This window comes from Eubalaena glacialis, chromosome 10 (genome assembly GCF_028564815.1).
Source record: "Eubalaena glacialis isolate mEubGla1 chromosome 10, mEubGla1.1.hap2.+ XY, whole genome shotgun sequence".
Taxonomy (NCBI): domain Eukaryota; kingdom Metazoa; phylum Chordata; class Mammalia; order Artiodactyla; family Balaenidae; genus Eubalaena; species Eubalaena glacialis.
In genome coordinates this window covers 105,496,586-105,515,565 of record NC_083725.1, presented here as the reverse complement: position 1 = coordinate 105,515,565, position 18,980 = coordinate 105,496,586, and the positions used below count along the sequence as shown (strand labels likewise).

The 18,980-nt window shown below is 38.9% G+C and overlaps 1 protein-coding gene across 1 annotated transcript in view; it reads right to left on the bottom strand.

The window, feature by feature from the left end:
- HSD17B12 (hydroxysteroid 17-beta dehydrogenase 12) overlaps positions 1 to 18,980 on the bottom strand; it is a 165,233-nt gene that overhangs the window by 31,750 nt on the left and 114,503 nt on the right. The window contains exons 5-6 of the mRNA XM_061201606.1: positions 9,234 to 9,298; positions 8,343 to 8,387 (exon numbers count right to left, since the gene is read on the bottom strand). Coding sequence (XP_061057589.1) covers positions 8,343 to 8,387; positions 9,234 to 9,298 — 110 coding nt within the window. The remainder of the gene's footprint in view (positions 1 to 8,342; positions 8,388 to 9,233; positions 9,299 to 18,980) is intronic.

Sequence of the window (18,980 nt, the reverse complement as noted above, 5' to 3'; positions counted from 1 at the left end):
TGAAAAGCTTAATGAGATAAAGTTTTTAGAGTGCTTTGAGATCTCTGAGCATTGTTTGGTTTTCTTCTCTATTAATGTTTAGGTCTTTGTGGAAGTTATGAGCCCTCCTTGCCATTTCCCCTCACCCCATATTACTTAACCTGAAATTCAGCCCCACGCCATAAAAAACTTTTCCTTTTATAATAAATTCTGGTTTGATTTTGTTAAAATAATTACCAAAAGAAAAAGAAAAGAACTTTCCAGAACAGAGAACTGAATGCCAATTAATTATAATGAAACTAAAGCCATAATTTATAAACTCTAAACAAAAAGAAAAAGAACACACATACCATCACATACTGTTTTTCTAAGTTTAGCATTTTATAATATGCTAAGAGTTTCTATTACTTACGTTTTCCCCAAATAGGCTGACTTCTCCAAAAGTGACAGATTTAGGTAGGAGAAAATAATTCCTAAAGTTCTCAAAGAGATTTTTACATTTTCACCCATTTATAAGGCATTTCTCCTATAAACTAGCTTTACTTGGAGCTGGAAAGAACCTTAGAACCAATCTCCAACTACTCCCTCATTTTTTAAGATGAAAACTATGGATAGAGTGGTTGTCATGTAGTTTGACAAACCCATCATTTTGTGGTTGTGCCTGAAGCAGCCCATTCCTATGAGACTCTAAGGGTTAAATGTGCCCCCAAATTTGGAAATTTTTAAGAGCTTAATGATAGCTGCTTTCAAGTGGATTAAAAGGCTCTAGATATTAACTTGGAATGTCTTCGTTCTGAAAAGCCCTGGGTGGGGGCAGTGGTGAGGGTCATACTCTCCTTCCTAAAGTTTGTAAATTTCCTACTGTTGTTAACTTGAATTCTTGGGGCAGAGTCGGGGGGATAAATTCTTAGCATAATCCCTAAATTAAATACAACTAGACTGCTGAACAGAGATTCTTCTGATGGATTTCCAAATTAATACAGGGCTCCCCCTACTGGTACTAGGTCACATGCCAGAGGCAAATCCATGTAAGAAAAAGTAAACAAGCGCTTCTCCTGTGCTTTTTCATCCATCTGTCCATCCATCCGAACATTTATTATTATTGTCTATCCCATGGGCAGGGCATAGCATTATGGCTAAGTGACGTACAATGAATACATAGTGGTATTATGAGAAAAAAAACCTGACTTTTCAAAAGCATGCAAAGGGCCTCATACTCCAAGTGATTTGATTTCAGATAATCATAGGGATGGAAGAGATTGATTTAGTCAAAGCCATTCAAATTCTTCAACTCAACCAAGCAAGCAATGATTCCGTTTGAGTAGACCGAATACTTGGAGTTACTGAACAGGGGAACAGGAACTCAAATGTCTAAAAGGTCCAGGTGGGTAACATAAATGAGTGCAGTAAGTCAGACTAGTGGGGACTGTGGTAATCTGGAGAGTGCAGGCGTAATTACTCAGCATGCTCAGCTGTTACTCAGCTCTAATCACTTGTTGCCATGCAGCAGTTCAGGTCTATGTTACCCTAGTCTTAGATTTTTCCCAAGAGAAGCTAGAAATTTGGGTGTGAAATGTCCCAATTTGAAAACACAGCTGGAGCCAACCAAAATATGCTGGTAGGCACATCCAGCCCACAGACAATTGATTTGCAACCTCTGGCCTAGAATCAGAAGGGAACTCACCTTTTATCACTGGGGATGAAAAGCGAGTTGATCTTTAAAATACTTAGGAGGTTGAACTAACTGGCCTTGATTAGATGTGTGTGTGCGCGCACGTGCCTGTGTGTGATGTCACGCGTCCCTTCTCCATGCTAAACATCTCTAGTTCTTTCAACCACTCCTAATAAGACGTGGTTTCAAGTTTCCACTTTGGCTGATTATCTGATGAAGGAAGAACTAAATTCTGATCCCCTGCTTAATACTCCTCCTCCCCATTCCCAATTAAAACAAACAAAACTCAGTGGTACTTCACTGTAAGTGGAAATTGTTAATAAATTTTTCCTTGGGTCACACCTCCACCCACCTCCTTCTCTGCTCTAAGAAAGGTAATAAAGAAGGTTGGGACATCCCCTCTATTTGTCAGAATGATAGTCTGGAAATCTCCTAAGGGATCCAGGTGTAGGCAGGGCCACTCCCTATCGTCCGCTATATTCACCAAGCCCAGTTGCAGCTTCAGGGCCCAGTACCTTCAGAAGGCTTAGGTAAACTGTGGGAAGTGCAGGTAATATGGTTTGGGCCATGTTCATTTGAAAAGGAGTGAAGAGTCTATGGTGTCTTGAGGTCCTAAAACTGTCATTAAAGGAATCAAAGAAAGTCAGGCCTAGAGAAGGAAGGCAACACCGAATGTGGCAGATGTTAAAACAAGTGATCTCAAAACAGTAACAAACAATGCAAAGAAGATCTGCTTCAGAACTTGTCTTTGGATTGGTGCTCAGTGTGCTACCTGTTTGAAAGTGGACTTGTATATACCTGTCTCTGGAGTTGTGGCACGTTCCCCATTTTCCATGATTTCTCTAATAATAACCCATAGCAATACAACAATTTCATTTGCAAACTCTCCGTATTCTGAGATGGAAACCCCTTCCAGGCATAAAACTGGAACTATTGTAGAAGGGTGTAGTTCAATAACTGGAGGTTTAATTATCTCTAAACTCCATCATTTCTGGTCTGAAGGTCATTGTTCCTGAGGAGAAATAAGCCTTACCTTAGATTTTAGTCACAGAACATCTGAAATCACAAGGAAAAAAGCCCTGGCTAGGAGGACCTTTCTTCCAGTTGAAGGCTGATCTACCTGCCATATCAGTCACCTATGTACAATTTCCACACCACTGCTCTCCTCACCTTGGCACATTCCTGCTCTGCAGGGGATAAGAACAAGACTAAATTTAACCCTGAAGGTATTAAGAGCAAAACTGTAAAGCAAGCAACAAGGCTTCTAAATACCCCTTGGGTTACCTCAACTAACCTGGTAAAGGGAAAGCCCAGTTAAGCAAGTCACAGAGAGAGAAGAAAGGAATAATCCTAAATTATTGGATAAGATGAAAAGTGAAATAATCAGATGGAACTGGAGAGATAAAGGCCTGGGAGAGCTAATCTGGACTCTTTAATTGAACATCAGGGGTCTACAGTCACAACTATTCTTGTTAATATTTCTTCCTCAATATTCTGGGGACCACTTATCGCCACTTCATCTGCTGATGACCTGTAATTCCCTCGGTCAGGATATTTCACTTCTATTATTCCTCTATTGGAATGGGGGACTGATACGATTTTTATCATCTGACCTATTGATAGAGGATGGGAACACATGGACCAAGCACTAATCCTGGACCTGAAGGAAGGTCAAGCCAGGTCATTCAATACTCATGAGGCAGCACAGGCTTCCAACTAGATGCTGGGCCCTACCCAGGAAATATCTCCAAATTAGGGGCACAAACCCAAGGTCACAAGGGCAAGCTGACTTTTCCAATCTTTCCTGGCACACTTCTCAGATGGTCAGCCCCTATCATGTGGTTTGGTGAGGAGATAAAACTTGGACCAATATTGATGGTGAGAAGAGGTTGTTCTCTTTCTCATGTAAGCCTTTTTCGATACATTTATTAAGGCATTAAGCTGCAGACATCCATGCCCTGGTTCCCCACATATCCAGCCACCAGAAAACCTTGTAAGATTCTAGAGCCAGACTAATTTTCATCTTCTTTTAAGTTACCCCAGGGCTCCAAACAGCCACTGATACTGAAAATGTAGCCCGGACCCTGCAACATAACACAGTCAACTAAAGGACAATAGGCACAATTCATCAAAATATACTATAGGGCAAATCACAGCAGCACGAAAGAACACTAAACCTGGGAGCGACAGACACAGAACTCCATCAAGGTGAATGCCCCTTCTCAGTACAAGAGCCACACACATACCATAAAATACACATTGCCAGGCCACTCTGCCACTAGAACTGTCTTTCTAAAATGTACATCAGATCACACCTTGTTTCTACTTTAAGGCTCTCTGCCCTCTTGAGCACAGCACTCAAGGACCTGCACAATCATGTCCTAATTTACTTTTCTGGCCACTGCACACCACTCACCTCCTGCTGTTTGATCAAACCATATCCACACCTGAACGGTCACTAGTCCACTGTGTGACAGAGATGATAATGACTATAGTACATAGTCATTATGGATCCTGCCTATAGTACAGGATCCTGCCTATAGTACAGTGAAGACTAACTGGCTGTCCTCCAGATGTTACTAATTCCATGATGAATAAATCAAGAATTTTGAATTGTTTTTCCACTAAAAGTACCGATCACAAAGGGACAGGAAAATGCATATTTACATGAAAGATAAATTAAAGGATGATTGTTTGGCTTAACAAAAAAGTGTTTTAAATATCAAACTCCCTTAGTGCTTTGTAAATGGGATGTGACTTGCAAAAAGAGGTTCACATATAAAAATTTTAAGCATATATCCAACTCTTCTGCTGGTGATACTTCCCATCAGTATGGCTCACAATATGATAGGGCATGATGTTTAATAAGTTGGCATTTGTCTCTAACTCATTTCGTGGGAAAAAGTATCCATGCCCACGGGGAAAAAGAAAGTGGAAGAGGAAGAATAAAGAGGTGGGAGAAGCATTTTATAATTCGTCAAGATACTAGGACTGGTGCCTCATTATTATTTCATCATTATTTTAAAGAAAACGGAAAGATCCTCTCCAGTGCTGTGGGACTGGTGGTGCTTCATCCACATCTCCCGCCACTATACTACTCATCTTTGAGCAGGGCCATGAGGTGACCACCACCAGCACATGCTGATCTGTGCTCAGATGCTGCTTGAAGGATGCGGTGTGTGACTGCAGAGCACAGCAAGCTGACTGGTTCTCACAGATCAAGGTCAGGACCTTGGCCTTTTATCACTACTATTCTGTAGACTGACAGCCCAAAATGCATGTTTTGGGAGACAGAGGAAGCCAGGGTTTTAGAGTGTAAGGGTATACAAACACAGAAGTACTGACAAGCAGGAGATCTCAGGTGAAGATACTAACGTATCTAGAGTAAAAACTCTGCACAGTTTATCTGATAGAGGAATTAAAATTATCAGGGGACTAATTTGGAGCTAGCATTAACAATGCTATAGGATGGACCTAGAGTCTGTCATACAGAGTGAAGTAAGTTCAGAAAGAGAAAAACAAATACCAGATGCTAACGCACGTATATGGAATCTAAAAAAACGGTACTGATGAACCTAGTGGCAGGGCAGGAATAAAGACACAGATGTAGAGAACAGACTTGAGGACACAGCAGGGGAACGGGAAGCTGGCACAAAGTGAGAGATTAGCACTGACATATATACACAACCAAATGTAAAATGGATGGCTAGTGGGAAGCTGCTGCATAGCACAGTGAGATCAGCTCGGTGCTTTGTGACCACCTAGAGGGGTGGCATAGGGAGGGTGGGAGGGAGGCTCAAGAGGGAGGGGATATGGGGATATATGTATACATATAGCTGATTCACTTTGTTGTACAGCAGAAATTAACACAACATTGTAAAGCAATTATACTCCAATAAAGATATTTTTTAAGACCCCACAATTCTATAAAATACAATTTAAACACTGGAAAATATTTTTCATGATTAACTCATTACAATATATTATGAAACACATGTACATAATAAAACACTCATTATTTTTTAACTCTCATTATTTTTAAGCATTTGGCCAAATGTATTAGAAAAGATTATCAAAACAATAGTACAAATCAGTCATTTCAAAAGACAAAACCATAAAACAAACTATAGACTAGAAGTGATATTAATTTTGATCAAAAAATTTGCTTGCTATGGGACTTCCCTGGTGGTCCAGTGGTAAAGAATCTGCCTTCCAACGCAGCGGATGCGGGTTCGATCTCTGGTCTGGGAACTAAGATCCCACATGCCGCGGGACAACTCAGCCCGCGTGCCACAACGAGAGAGCTGGCAGGCTGCAGACTACAGAACCCACGCGCTCTGGAACCTGTGAGCCACAGCTAGAGAGAAGCCTGCGCACTGCAATAAAGAGCCCACGCACCACTACAAAAAGATCCCACATGCCAAAACGAAGACCCGATGCAGCCAAAAAAAATAATAATAATAATTTGCTTGCTTAAAAAGTAACAGTTGCACATGTTTACTAAAAATCTTTATCACCTCTGAGTTTAACAAAGTAATAGAAACATTTTTTAGAGGCTTTAGTATGATCTGGGCACTATTCTAAAGAGGTTTACACATATTACCTTGTTTAATTCCCAAAACAACTCTGTGAGGTAAAGAGAATTATCATCGTCAATTTATAGATGAAAAACTGAAGCACAGAGGGTAAGTAATTCACTCAACGCCATATAACTAGTAAATGATGGAGTTATTTAATTAACTTGAAACCTCATACAGATTATTGAAGAATGATTACATAGTATGCCAAGGGAAATACCTTTAAAACTATACAGATACATGCACATTAACCACGTTTTTTGTTTGTTTTGTTTTGTTTTTTTAAATTTCTTTATTTTTTGGCTGCATTGGGTTTTTGTTGCTGGACGCAGGCTTTCTCTAGTTGCGGCGAGCGGAGGCTACTCTTCATTGCGGTGTGCAGGCTTCTCATTGCGATGGCTTCTCTTGTTGCAGAGCACGGGCTCTAGGCGTGCGGGCTTCAGTAGTTGTGGCACGCAGGCTCAGTAGTTGTGGCTCGCGGGCTCTAGAGCGCAGGCTCAGTAGTTGTGGCACACGGGCTTAGTTGCTCCGCGGCATGTGGGATCTTCCCGGACCAGGGCTCGAACTGTGTCCCCTGCATTGGCAGGCAGATTCTTAACCACTGCGCCACCAGGGAAGTCCCCTTAACTACATTTTAAAAGCATTAATTTTCTGCATGTGGGTCTTGATCCAAAGCTACTCACAGATGCACTTGTTTGTATTGACAGTTTGCCTCACACTGAATCTTACTTGAGAAAAAATCTTGGTTAATAACAACAACGAAAGAGATACAGCGATTATTTGTTTTATAAAATTATTTGTCATATTACAATATGATTCATTAGAGGTGCCTTTAGGTAGCAAGCTACCAAATGTTACACAGTGTGCATGCATCAACAATGTAGCTTTCTTTTCGGTAGAGCTGGTTTACCTGAATCAACCATATTGCTAAAGGCCGAAATTATAAAGACTGAATTAACTACATACTTTAAAAGCAACATATATGTTACACAGGGAGAAGCACAGCCATATACGAAAAGCTGATCAAGGCATAAGATTTTAGGGTCCTTGAACTTGAAATCAACCATGTAAGGGTTATGATTTCTCAGGAAATGAAGACCCAAGGAGAACTTTTCTTTTAAATATCACAATAGAAAAAAGGATCAAGACTATGCCATAAAGTAAAAATTAATAATTATGTTCTTATTTATATTTATCTGGTCACTTCAAATAGTTGTGAGCTAAATGTTTTTTTGGTTTTCTTAAATTAGTATATAAGAGTTAATGAAAATAATTAGGTTTTTCCATCAGTATGTTCAAATTTAAACTACCCAACATTATGTATGGAATTCTGCCTCAGGCAATATTTTCTTCTGGTCTGGTATGTATAATCAAGGTATGATATCTCATTGTAGTTACTGTTAAAATAGAAGGGGAAATGGGAATTCCCTGGCAGTCCAGTGGTTAGGACTCCGTACTTCCACTATAGGGGTTCGATCCCTGGTCAGGGAACTAAGATCCTGAATGTCGCACAGTGTGGCCAAAAAAAAGAAAATGGTGTTCAGATGCTCATACTTCCTAGCTATTCGTCCTTTCATCATACATTAGCTGTGGTGTCTTTTGTTGGCATATACGAGTGACATGGCTATAATGAACGCCTAGCAACTAGAAATGAGAGTAGTTTTCATGTGTGACTAATAAAAATCACTCTCATTACTCTATGGTCCCACACTCCCCATACAATGCTTTCCCACAACATTTAGCTCATCACCTTACATAGACCACAGGGGATATGGAATGGAGACAATTTATCAGTGATGAATTACATACAGATGAAAACTTTGTAAAAAAAAATCAATCTTCAGCCTAAGTTAGTTTGTATAGTCCCAGGGCCTACTACAGTGCTTGCATATAGGAGGCATTTAATAAATGTTCAGTTGTTAAAAAGTAAAACTATACAGACACCTGTTTGGTATTTAGTTCTATTTCCTGAAGACACGAGGAAATAGATTGCTTTCATCTGGCATATGTACTTACATCAAAACAAGAGCTGACTGAAGTGAACAAACTGATTCAGTGTTTTTAAATAGAAAAAAAACAAAAGAAGATGGCATATTTATAAAGAAGCTGCTTACCTTGCAAACAGAAAGAACATTAACATTTATCAGTTTCTTGATGGTCTGCAAAAGAAATATTGATAATTTTATATAGATTTGATCATGGAAGTAACCATATTAGATACATATGTAAATGATCCAGAGGTGCATTGAAAGTTTCCCCAGATACAGTAAAGAACTTGGAAAATGAGAGGAGTTGGGGCAAAGAGGCAGATTTTATTTTACTCTGTGTTACAGTACTTTTCTACCAAATGCAGCAATTCATACTAATATACAAAATTCAAGGTATATGTACAAGTGAAATGTGCAAGCAAAAAGACATACTAAACCTAAATAAATATGCAGTTTCCTCTCTGCTAACATGGAAAGGAGAAATGATTGAATCTAAGGTTTTCAACAATTTTTTTTAATTTACATATTCTTTCAATGATATGCTTTTCTAGTTTTTATTAAAGAATTATACATGCATCAAGGATATAGCTTTCATTTTGGTAGAGCTAGTTTATCTGAATCAACCATATTGCTTTATATCGATATTAACACATTTATGGTTTTTAAATTGATGTTTAGAATCCTGATACTTAAACAGAGCTGTTTTGATATAATAAAAATGATAATAAAAAACTGGAGCTATTATTGAACCTGGCTCTGTACAAATGAGGTGATAAATATTTTCTCATTCAATCCTTCTAACATCTCTGTAAAGCTGCCTATTTTACAGACCGGAGAACGGAGACTAAGTATGGTTGGGTCATTCCCCAGGGAACTCAGGTAGAGTAGAAGGACCAGGGTGTGAACCTCGGTCGTTAGTTGGACTCTAGTGCTCAGAGCCCGAACATTATACCATATTGTCTCACACATACCTACGTGCATTCTTTTTGTGACCATAATCTATAAAGAACGACTTACACTGTCCAAGTCAGGAACATCCAAAAAGTATTCCGGATACCCATATGACATTCCCACATTGTTCACTGAAATAAGACAAGATCATTAGCTGGCTAACATATACATTTTAGAGATTTATTGAAAAAAAAGAGATTAAAGATATCAACTAAGATGATACATACAATTACATAAAATGCTGTTTATGTCTAGAGTGACCTGTCTCTCCAAAATCTACCTGTAGGGACAGTTCAAATGTTTCCTCCTTCATTAAGCCTTTCTATACCCAACTCCTGGCAAAAGGACTTTTTATTTGCCTCTCAATTTCCCTAGCCCCTTGAAGTATGTGTGTATTCTGCCTCTGTAATACAATTATTTGTAGATATTGCTTAACCCCTCTCTAGATCTTCAACTTCCATAGTGCAGTAGAAAGAGCGGAAAGTACTATTATGTAGGAGACCGGAAACTTGAGTTCTACTTATAACTGTTTCAGAAAATGTGTGAATTGGGTTAAGTCACGCATGATACACATCTCAGTTTCTTCACCTCTTAAATGAGTGCTCATTTAATCATTCAACAAAATTTACCATTCATCTATGTGCAAGACGTGTCAGGAACTAGAAAAACCATAAAGAAAAAGGCAGTTTCTGGCATCGTGGAGCAAACTATCCAGTAGGAAGAGAGAGGCACTAAACAAAAAGGATTAAAACAATTATTCCATTGCAAAGTACAGAGTGCTATGGGAGCCTGTCCCAGACCTCATCTGGGATATGCGGGAAGGCTTGAAGTTCACAGCGGTTAAATAACTTGCGCAAGGTCATAGAGCAAAGTAAGGCTAGGATTCAAACTCAGGAAATTTGACTTCAGAGGCTAGGCTCTTAACCACTACTTTAAAGCCATCCTATGCCTTCATTCAGTATTTAGTTCAGGAAAAACTGTGAGTAATAATTGGATAATAAACAGAAATCTGACAGCAATGTTTAATAAAACTGTAGAGTATTAGAAAAGAAAGCTTTCAGTAGCAAAAAGATAATGAAATTCTGATAGTTCTGCTCAAGCTTATAAGGAATTGTGCCTGATAAACCTGATAGTAGTAATAGTAACTTTTTCAATAGACTAACAAAATAAGCAGTTCAAAGGAACTCAATAAGGGTTCTATATTTAGCAGTAAGCCAGTCTCAAGATTTTACTGGTACAATTTGGTCAGGATGGCTCGAACAAGATCACTGAAACCTGTCTGAAAAGTCTGTAGGCAAAGGACAGTAGCAAAGCAAACTGTATTTAACTCAGATTCTTGCCCATCTGAATAGGGATGGTATCTAAACAAAAAAATAATAGCAGGTTCAAATCCATTTTTATTTTTATTTTATTCAAAAGGTTCTCCACCCACCAGAGGTCTAGGAATCAATTCTATAAAAGATCTGTTAACAATTAAGCCAAAACTAGTTGAAGGTGAGGGTTTATGTTCATTCAACTTTGTCTTAACCATCTACAGAGTTATAAAGGATGAATGTCTTATTTATAATGTTACTAAGAGAAACAGCAACAACCAAAATATCTGTTAAAACACTATGCATAAACAAAATATTCTTTACAAAGTCAGTTTAAGATTACAGAATCCTCAAGGAAAGGTTTTTGCCAAATTGTAACATTCTTCACGATTTCAAGAAAATGCTGTTGGGGACTTCTCTGGTGGTCCAGTGGTTAAGACTCTGCACTCCCAATGCAGGGGGCCCGGGTTCGATCCCTGGTCAGGAAACTAGATCCCACATGCCACAACTAAAAGATCCCGCGTGCCACAACTAAGACTCAGCGCAGCCAAATAAACAAATAAATATTTTTTAAAAAATAAAATAAAGAAAATGCTGTCACATACAGCAAACTCCATCTCTTTTCACTCTCCTGTATCTAGAAAACTTTCTATCTTCAGATCTCTTTCTAGCCCATGGAAATGCTAATGCTCTATTTCAAAATTCTAAAGAAAATTGAATAGTGTAATTATAAATATTTAAAGTCCAGATATGGATTAAAGAAAAAAATCCAGGAACTTTGTAAGCAGCACAGTTAACTTTGCAATCTTTGCAACTTCTGTTACAAGGCCAAAGTCGAGCTAAGGAAGCCCACACATAACTAAGCAAGCAAGGAAGTGTTACTCTGGGTAAGGCTGTATTCACAACAGAAAATCTTCAGATCTGTCTCTGCTAATTGAGCAAAGGAAAGCCATCAAAGCTATCTGCTCATACAGTGAAAACGTGATCATCTATTTAACACAACTCTAAAAGAACACACAGTCAACACTGAGAACGTTAACCCAAAGAATTAAACAGCATCATGTATAAGGGTTATACTTTTATAACCAAAAATACACACAGAAAAGAAAAAGGTGTTAAAGCTGGAACAGATCTTTCAGAGCACTGAGCCTGATTTTATGAAGGGAAGTACACGTCAAGGTCACACTGGCAAGTTGTCCTTTACTAGGGACTAGGACTCTTAAATCCTTTCCTGCTTTATTAGTTGCCCATTTTGCTAGTGGAATATATGCTACCCATATTGTCTTCACAATAAGTAATCACTTCAGGGTGCTATCATTTAAGAGTTAAAGAAAAACAACTGTTGCTCTCAAACAGTTATTTCCATAAATTGCACAATAGTGTGAATCTTATGGAAAAGGCAAACTCATTGCAATTTTATTTTGAGACATTAGGTGGCAGCAACAGCCAAACAGCAGGCGGAAAGCTTTCAGAGACTTGGAAAAGGAAGAAAACAGGCTTTGGGTAGGAGGGAAGGAGGGAAATATTTCCATTATAATTTAATCTCATTTAGAATGGGTGCATGCAATGCCACCTTCTTATATTACAGGATTCATTATAGGATTCACCAAACCAAACAATGCCACAAGTTGTTCCAACATTTTTCGGATAGTTGAAAATCCCTCTTAAATGGTAGCATTTTAAATTGGCATTAAATATCTGTTCATTAATGAGTTTTCTTGAATTCTTCAAGTGAGGCACCAGAGACAGATTGAACATTTTTTGTTCAATGACCTGAAAAAGCCTTTTAACTCGTGTAACACACCATGTCTTTCAGAAAACGAGGTATGTCCATATAATCTCAGAATTCCAACCACCACCCCACGGGCCATGAACATATAAACTATTTCCCATCAGTTTCTCAGTGGAGTTCCAAGATTGGGAAGAGCTCAACAGAAGAGATGAGGCAGATGGAGAACAGAGGTGAAGACAGACCAAGAACAACGACAGGTAAGTGGGAAGAAGGAGGTGGCGAGATCCTCGCAGGGAGGAACTGTCAGTGCGCCGTGTTCAGCAGTGCTCTCCACGTTTGCCATCCAGAACTTTCTAAAACACCAATACTGATACGTATAGTACTTTAGACTCAGAAAATACACAGAGTATTTCTGAATGTTATATATATAAATATTCTAAATTACATCATACTACTGTTTAAAAATCACTTCCACATCTCACACTTTTTAAAAATGACAAGAACATACACAAGGTTTGTTTCTTCTAAACTCATTTGCTGCTGCTTCTGACCTCACTGGACTTAGAATCCTTTGTCAAAACCAGCTGCTATAGAGATAATAATGTCATTAGGAAATTAGATTTTTGGTATCTGGGTTGGGCATGCGGGAGGAGCAAATGACAATAAATTACTAGAGAATAAAATCCATCTGAACAAACAGAATAATAACAGATATGGGTAACCACACAGAGACCACCTTCAACCTGCTACCTTTTCCAGATTAATCAGACATAAGAAATCAAGGTGGTTTAGAAATACACTGCCTACAAACACATGAAAGGATGCTCAACATCACTAATCATTAGAGAAAGGCAAATCAAAACTACAATGAGGTATCACCTCACACCAATCAGAATGGCCATCATCAAAAAACCTACAAACAATAAATGCTGGATAGGATGTGGAGAAAAGGGAATCCTCTTGCACTTTGGTGGGAATGTAAATTGATACAGCCACTATGGAGAACAGTACGGAGGTTCCTTAAAAAACTAAAAATATAACTATCATACGACCCAGCAATCCCACTACTGGGCATATACCCTGAGAAAACCATAATTCAAAAAGAGTCATGTACCACAATGTTCACTGCAGCTCTATTTACAATAGCCAGGACATGGAAGCAACCTAAGTGTCCATCGACAGATGAATGGATAAAGAAGATGTGGCACATATAAACAATGGAATATTACTCAGCCATAAAAAGAAACGAAATTGAGTTATTTGTAGTGACGTGGATGGACCTAGAAACTATCATACAGAGTGAAGTAAGGCAGAAAGAGAAAAACAAATACCGTATGCTAACACATATATATGGAATCTAAAAAAAAAAAAGGGTTCTGAAGAACCTAGGGGCAGGACAGGTATAAAGACGCAGACGTAGAGAATGGACTTGAGGACACGGGGAGGGGGAACGGTAAGCTGGGACGAAGTGAGAGAGTGGCATGGACATATATACTCTACCAAATGTAAAACAGATAGCTAGTGGGAAGCAGCCGCATAACACAGGGAGAACAGCTCGGTGCTTTGTGACCACCTAGAGGGCTGGGATAAGGAGGATGGGAGGGAGATGCAAGAGGGAAGAGATATGGGGATATATGTATAGCTGATTCACTTTGTTATAAAGCAGAAACTAACACACCATTGTAAAGCAATTATACTCCAATAAAGATATAAAAAAAAAATACACTGCCTAATGGTTGGGCTTCCTAATATATATGAAATAATGCAAAAGTCTTCTGTATCTCCTTCTCATCATATAAAAGTAGAAAATATTATAATAAGTTTACATTTTGGTCACGTTTGTAGTTGGATACACTAATGCAGTTCAAGCACCCATATAAAGACTAGAGAAATGGAAAACCTATTAGAGTTCATTAATAAAAATGAATTTTTAAAAATGCTGCTACCTCACTATATTTCAAAATATACTTAATTTTTAAAATGTAGGGGCTTCCCTGGTGGCGCAGTGGTTAAGAATCCACCTGCCAATGCAGGGGACACGGGTTTGAGCCCTGGTCGGGGAAGATCCCACATGCCGCGGAGCAACTAAGCCCGTGCACCACAACTACTGAGCCTGCACTCTAGAGCCCGCAAGCCACAACTACTGAGTCCACACGCCACAACTACTGCAGCCCGTGCGCCTAGAGCCCGTGCTCCACAACAAGAGAAGCCACCGCAATGAGAAGCACGCACAACGCGACGAAGAGTAGCCCCCACTCATCACAACTAGAGAAAGCCCGCGTGCGGCAATGAAGACCCAATGCAGCCAAAAAAATAAAATAAATTTTAAAAAATAAAAAAATAAAAATGTAGACCCAAGTAACAGCACAAGTAGGGAGAAACACCTCCTCTCTTAAGCTTTTGAACTAGGAGGGGATGGATCTTGGAGTCCAATAGACCCAGGTTTCAGTCCTGGCTCTACTACTACCAGATCTTAACAAGATGCAGGTGATTTCACCCCAACAAGCCTCAGTTTCCTCATCGCCTTTATGTATAAATAGGGATAAGAATTAAATGAGATAATATGCATAAAATCTTTAACCCAATGCCTGGAACATACTAGTATGTTAATAAATGGAGGAGAAAGAGTTGTTCTTGTTGTCTGGTCATTTATTCAACAAGTATTCACTGAACTCCTATTTTGCACCCAACACTACCATAGGGGCTGCAGCAAGACAACCAAGGTCTCTCTGTTTTTACTGTTCGTGACCAGCACTGAAGTGGAGAGATCCTTCTATAAGACAGCTCTAGGCAACAGTTAACCAGAATAATTTTATACTGATTGAATTTATCCTAATTGCTCCTTTACCCTCTTTACTTCATTCAAGAAGATCTAATCTTACAGTCTGCAGAGTTTGGAAAGTGATGCAAAGAAAATTTCTTCTTTGCCTTATTTAACATATTGCTGTAGCTAGCACATGTTCATACTCTGACAGATGATATTTGGAACACCAAGTAAAACATTTTGCAAACTTTACAGTTTTCCTACACTTGCGAGTAGCAATTTCTAAATAAAAGAGAGTTTACAAGGCTTTAAATCTGCAGCGCTTTTACTCAGAAATTGAAAAATTAAGATCGAGTCAGAAGCAAAACAACAGAACATTTCACCTCAGCTGTTTAATTATAAATTGCTACGTGCCGTTCATTACAAAACCACATAAGATTTGCCATACATAAAGTTGGAAGAGAGGATGAGGAAAGAAGGATGGCAGAAGGTTGGTAGTTAAATCTCAGCGAACAGGAGGAATATGTATCAATTTCATGAATTATGGTTCTACTTACATTTCTGAAATCACAGCTAATTACCCAGTTTTAAGTTAAAGGTTTTGCTTTAATTAATACCATTAGTGGTTTTCGAATAAAAGAAAATAATATGAATTCAAAATCTTATTCTCACTTTGGAAATCCAATCTCATTCAATACATCTAATGGAACTATAAGGCACTATACTTAGTCTAATAATGTTCCTGATGAATCTCCTAAAAATTCCATGTACCTATTCTGCTTGCCATGATTGGCTACATCAGGCTTCTGCTTCATTCAACACAAAGGAGGGCATTTATACCAGATGCCACTGTCTACTTGAAACTCCACTTGGCTTTCTCACAGCTCTCTCAAGTTTAACATAACCCAAAACGAAATCATCATTCTTCTCTACAGAACTGTCCTGGCTCACGGTCTCCTGTCTTAGAGAAACAGCAGCCAGTTGCTCAAGTTGACCTGCAGGTTGCTAATTAGCAATTGTATAACCCTGGATAATGCATTTAATCACTGTAAGCCTGTTTTCTGTCTGTAAAATGGGTATAGAAATATTAATATCTACCTTATAGGATTGGGGATTAAATGAGATTCATTAGCATGATGCATGGCATATAAAAAATACTTAATGAATCTTGGCAATAATAATTAAAAATAACAAACTACCATTATTCTTCACTCCTTCTGTCAGACAAGACTTCTGATGAGGACCTCATCAGAAATTAGTCCTATTTCTATTTCCTAAACATGTCTCTAGTCAATTCACTTCTATCCGTTCCCATTGCCATCATCCTAATATAAGCCATCCTCATCTTATATTTCATTGCTGAAATAACCTTACTGATCTCCTTGTGTCAATTCTTGCCCCTTCCACTTGGGAGTCAGAAGGATCTCTCTGAAATTCTAGGATGATATCAATTTACTGCTTAAAACTCTACAATGTCTACACTGTCCTTCCAATAAAGTCCAAACATATCAACCTGGTTTTCTAAAGCCTTCTGGGATCTGGTGCTGCTTTATCTCCAGACTCTAGCACTATCCCCTTTGCATTCATGCTCTAGATTTACATATCTTCTGTCAGTTCCTCCAACTTGCCAAGCACATTCACCTCAGAGTACATACTGTTTCGTACATACTGTTTCTTCTACCGGGAAACATCTCTTCTCCCAGGGTTAATCAGCATTCAGGTCTCAACTTAAATATTACTTTCTCAGAGAGATCATCTCCAATACTCTTAGCTTCCTCTGTAACATACCTTGTCATTAAAGGCAACACATTCCCAATTACTTGTTTACTGGCTGTCTTCTATGAAAGCAAAAACAATATCAGTTTTGTTTACTGCTATATCTCTGGAATTATACTTCTTGAATGAGTGAGTGTATGACTGACTGATGAATCAATCAACAAATAGGAAAGGAGGGCCTTCAAGATGGCAGAGGAATAAGACATGGAGATCACCTTCCTCCCCACAAATACATCAAAAATACATCTACATGTGGAACAACTCCTACAGAACACCTACTGAACGCTGGCAGAAGACCTCAGACTTCCCAAAAGGCAAGAAACTCCCCACGTACCAGGCTGTGTGGCTGACAGGGTCTTGGTGCTCCGGCTGGCTGTCAGGCCTGAGCCTTGGAGGTGGGAGAGCCAAAGTCAGGACACTGGACCACCAGAGACCTCGCAGCCCCATGTAATATCAATCAGCGAGAGCTCTCCCAGAGATCTCCGTTTCAACGCTAAGACCTAGCTCCACTCAACAACCAGCAAGCTCCACTGCTGGACACCCCATGTCAAACAACTAGCAAGACAGGAACACAACCCCACCCATTAGCAGAAAGGCTACTTAAAATCATAATAAAGTTACAGGCACCCCAAAACACACCACCGGACATGGTCCTGCCCACCAGAAAGACAAGATCCAGCCTCATCCACCAGAACACACGCACCAGTCCCCTCCACCAGGAAGCTTACACAACCCACTGAACCAACCTTACCCACTGGGGGCAGACACCAAAAACAATGGGAACTACGAACCTGCAGCCTGCAAAAAGGAGACCCCAAACATAGTAAGTTAAGCAAAATGAGAAGACAGAGAAATACGTAGATGAAGGAACAAAGTAAAAACCCACCAGACCAAACAAATGAAGATGAAGTAGGCAGTCTACCTGAAAAACAATTCAGAGTAATGATAGTAAAGATGATCCAAAATATTGGAAATAGAATGGAGAAAATACAAGAAACGTTTAGCTAGGACCTAGAAGAACTAAAGAGCAAACAAACAATGATGAACACACAATAAATGAAATTAAAAATTCTCTAGAAGGCATCAATAGCAGAATAACTGAGGCAGAAGAACGGATAAGTGACCTGGAAGATAAAATAGTGGAAATAACTACCACAGATCAGAATAAAGAAAAAAGAATGAAAAGAATTGAGGACAGTCTCAGAGACCTCTGGGACAACATTAAACGCACCAACATTCAAACTATAAGGGTCCCAGAAGAAGAAGAGAAAAAGAAAGGGACTGAAAAATATTTGAAGAGATTAGAGTCGAAAACTTCCCTAATATGGGAAAGGAAACAGTCAATCAAGTTCAGGAAGCGCAGAGAGTCCCATACAGGATAAATCCAAGGAAAAACATGCCAAGACACATATTAATCAAACTATCAAAAATTAAATACAAAGAAAAAATATTAAAAGCAGCAAGGGAAAAGCAACAAAAAACATACAAGGGAATCCCCATAAGGTTAACAGCTGATCTTTCAGCAGAAACGCTGCAAGCCAGAAGGGAGTGGAAGGACATATTTAAAGTGATGAAAGGGAAAAATGTACAACCAAGATTACTCTACACAGCAAGGATCTCATTCAGATTTGATGGAGAAATTAAAACCTTTACAGAGAAGCAAAAGCTAAGAGAATTCAGCACCACCAAACCAGCTTTACAACAAATGCTAAAGGAACTTCTCTAGGCAGGAAACACAAGAGAAGGAAAATACCCACAAAAAAAACCCCAAAACAATTAAGAAAATGGTAATAGGAACATACATATCGATAATTACCATAAATGTAAATGGATTAAATGCTCCAACCAAAAGACACAGAGTGGCTGAATGGATACAAAAACAAGACCCGTATACATGCTGTCTACGAGAGACCCACTTCAGACATAGGGACACGTACAGACTGAAAGTGAGGGGATGGAAAAAGATATTCCATGCAAATGGAAATCAAAAGAAAGCTGGAGTAGCAATTCTCATATCAGACAAAACAGACTTTAAAATAAAGTCTACTACAAGAGACAAAGAAGGACAGTACATAATGATCACGGGCTCAATCTGAGAAGATATAAAAATTGTAAACATTTATGCACCCAACATAGGAGCACCTCAGTACATAAGGCAAATGCTAACAGCCACAGAAGGGGATATCGACAGTAACACAATCATAGTAGGGGACTTTAACATCCCACTT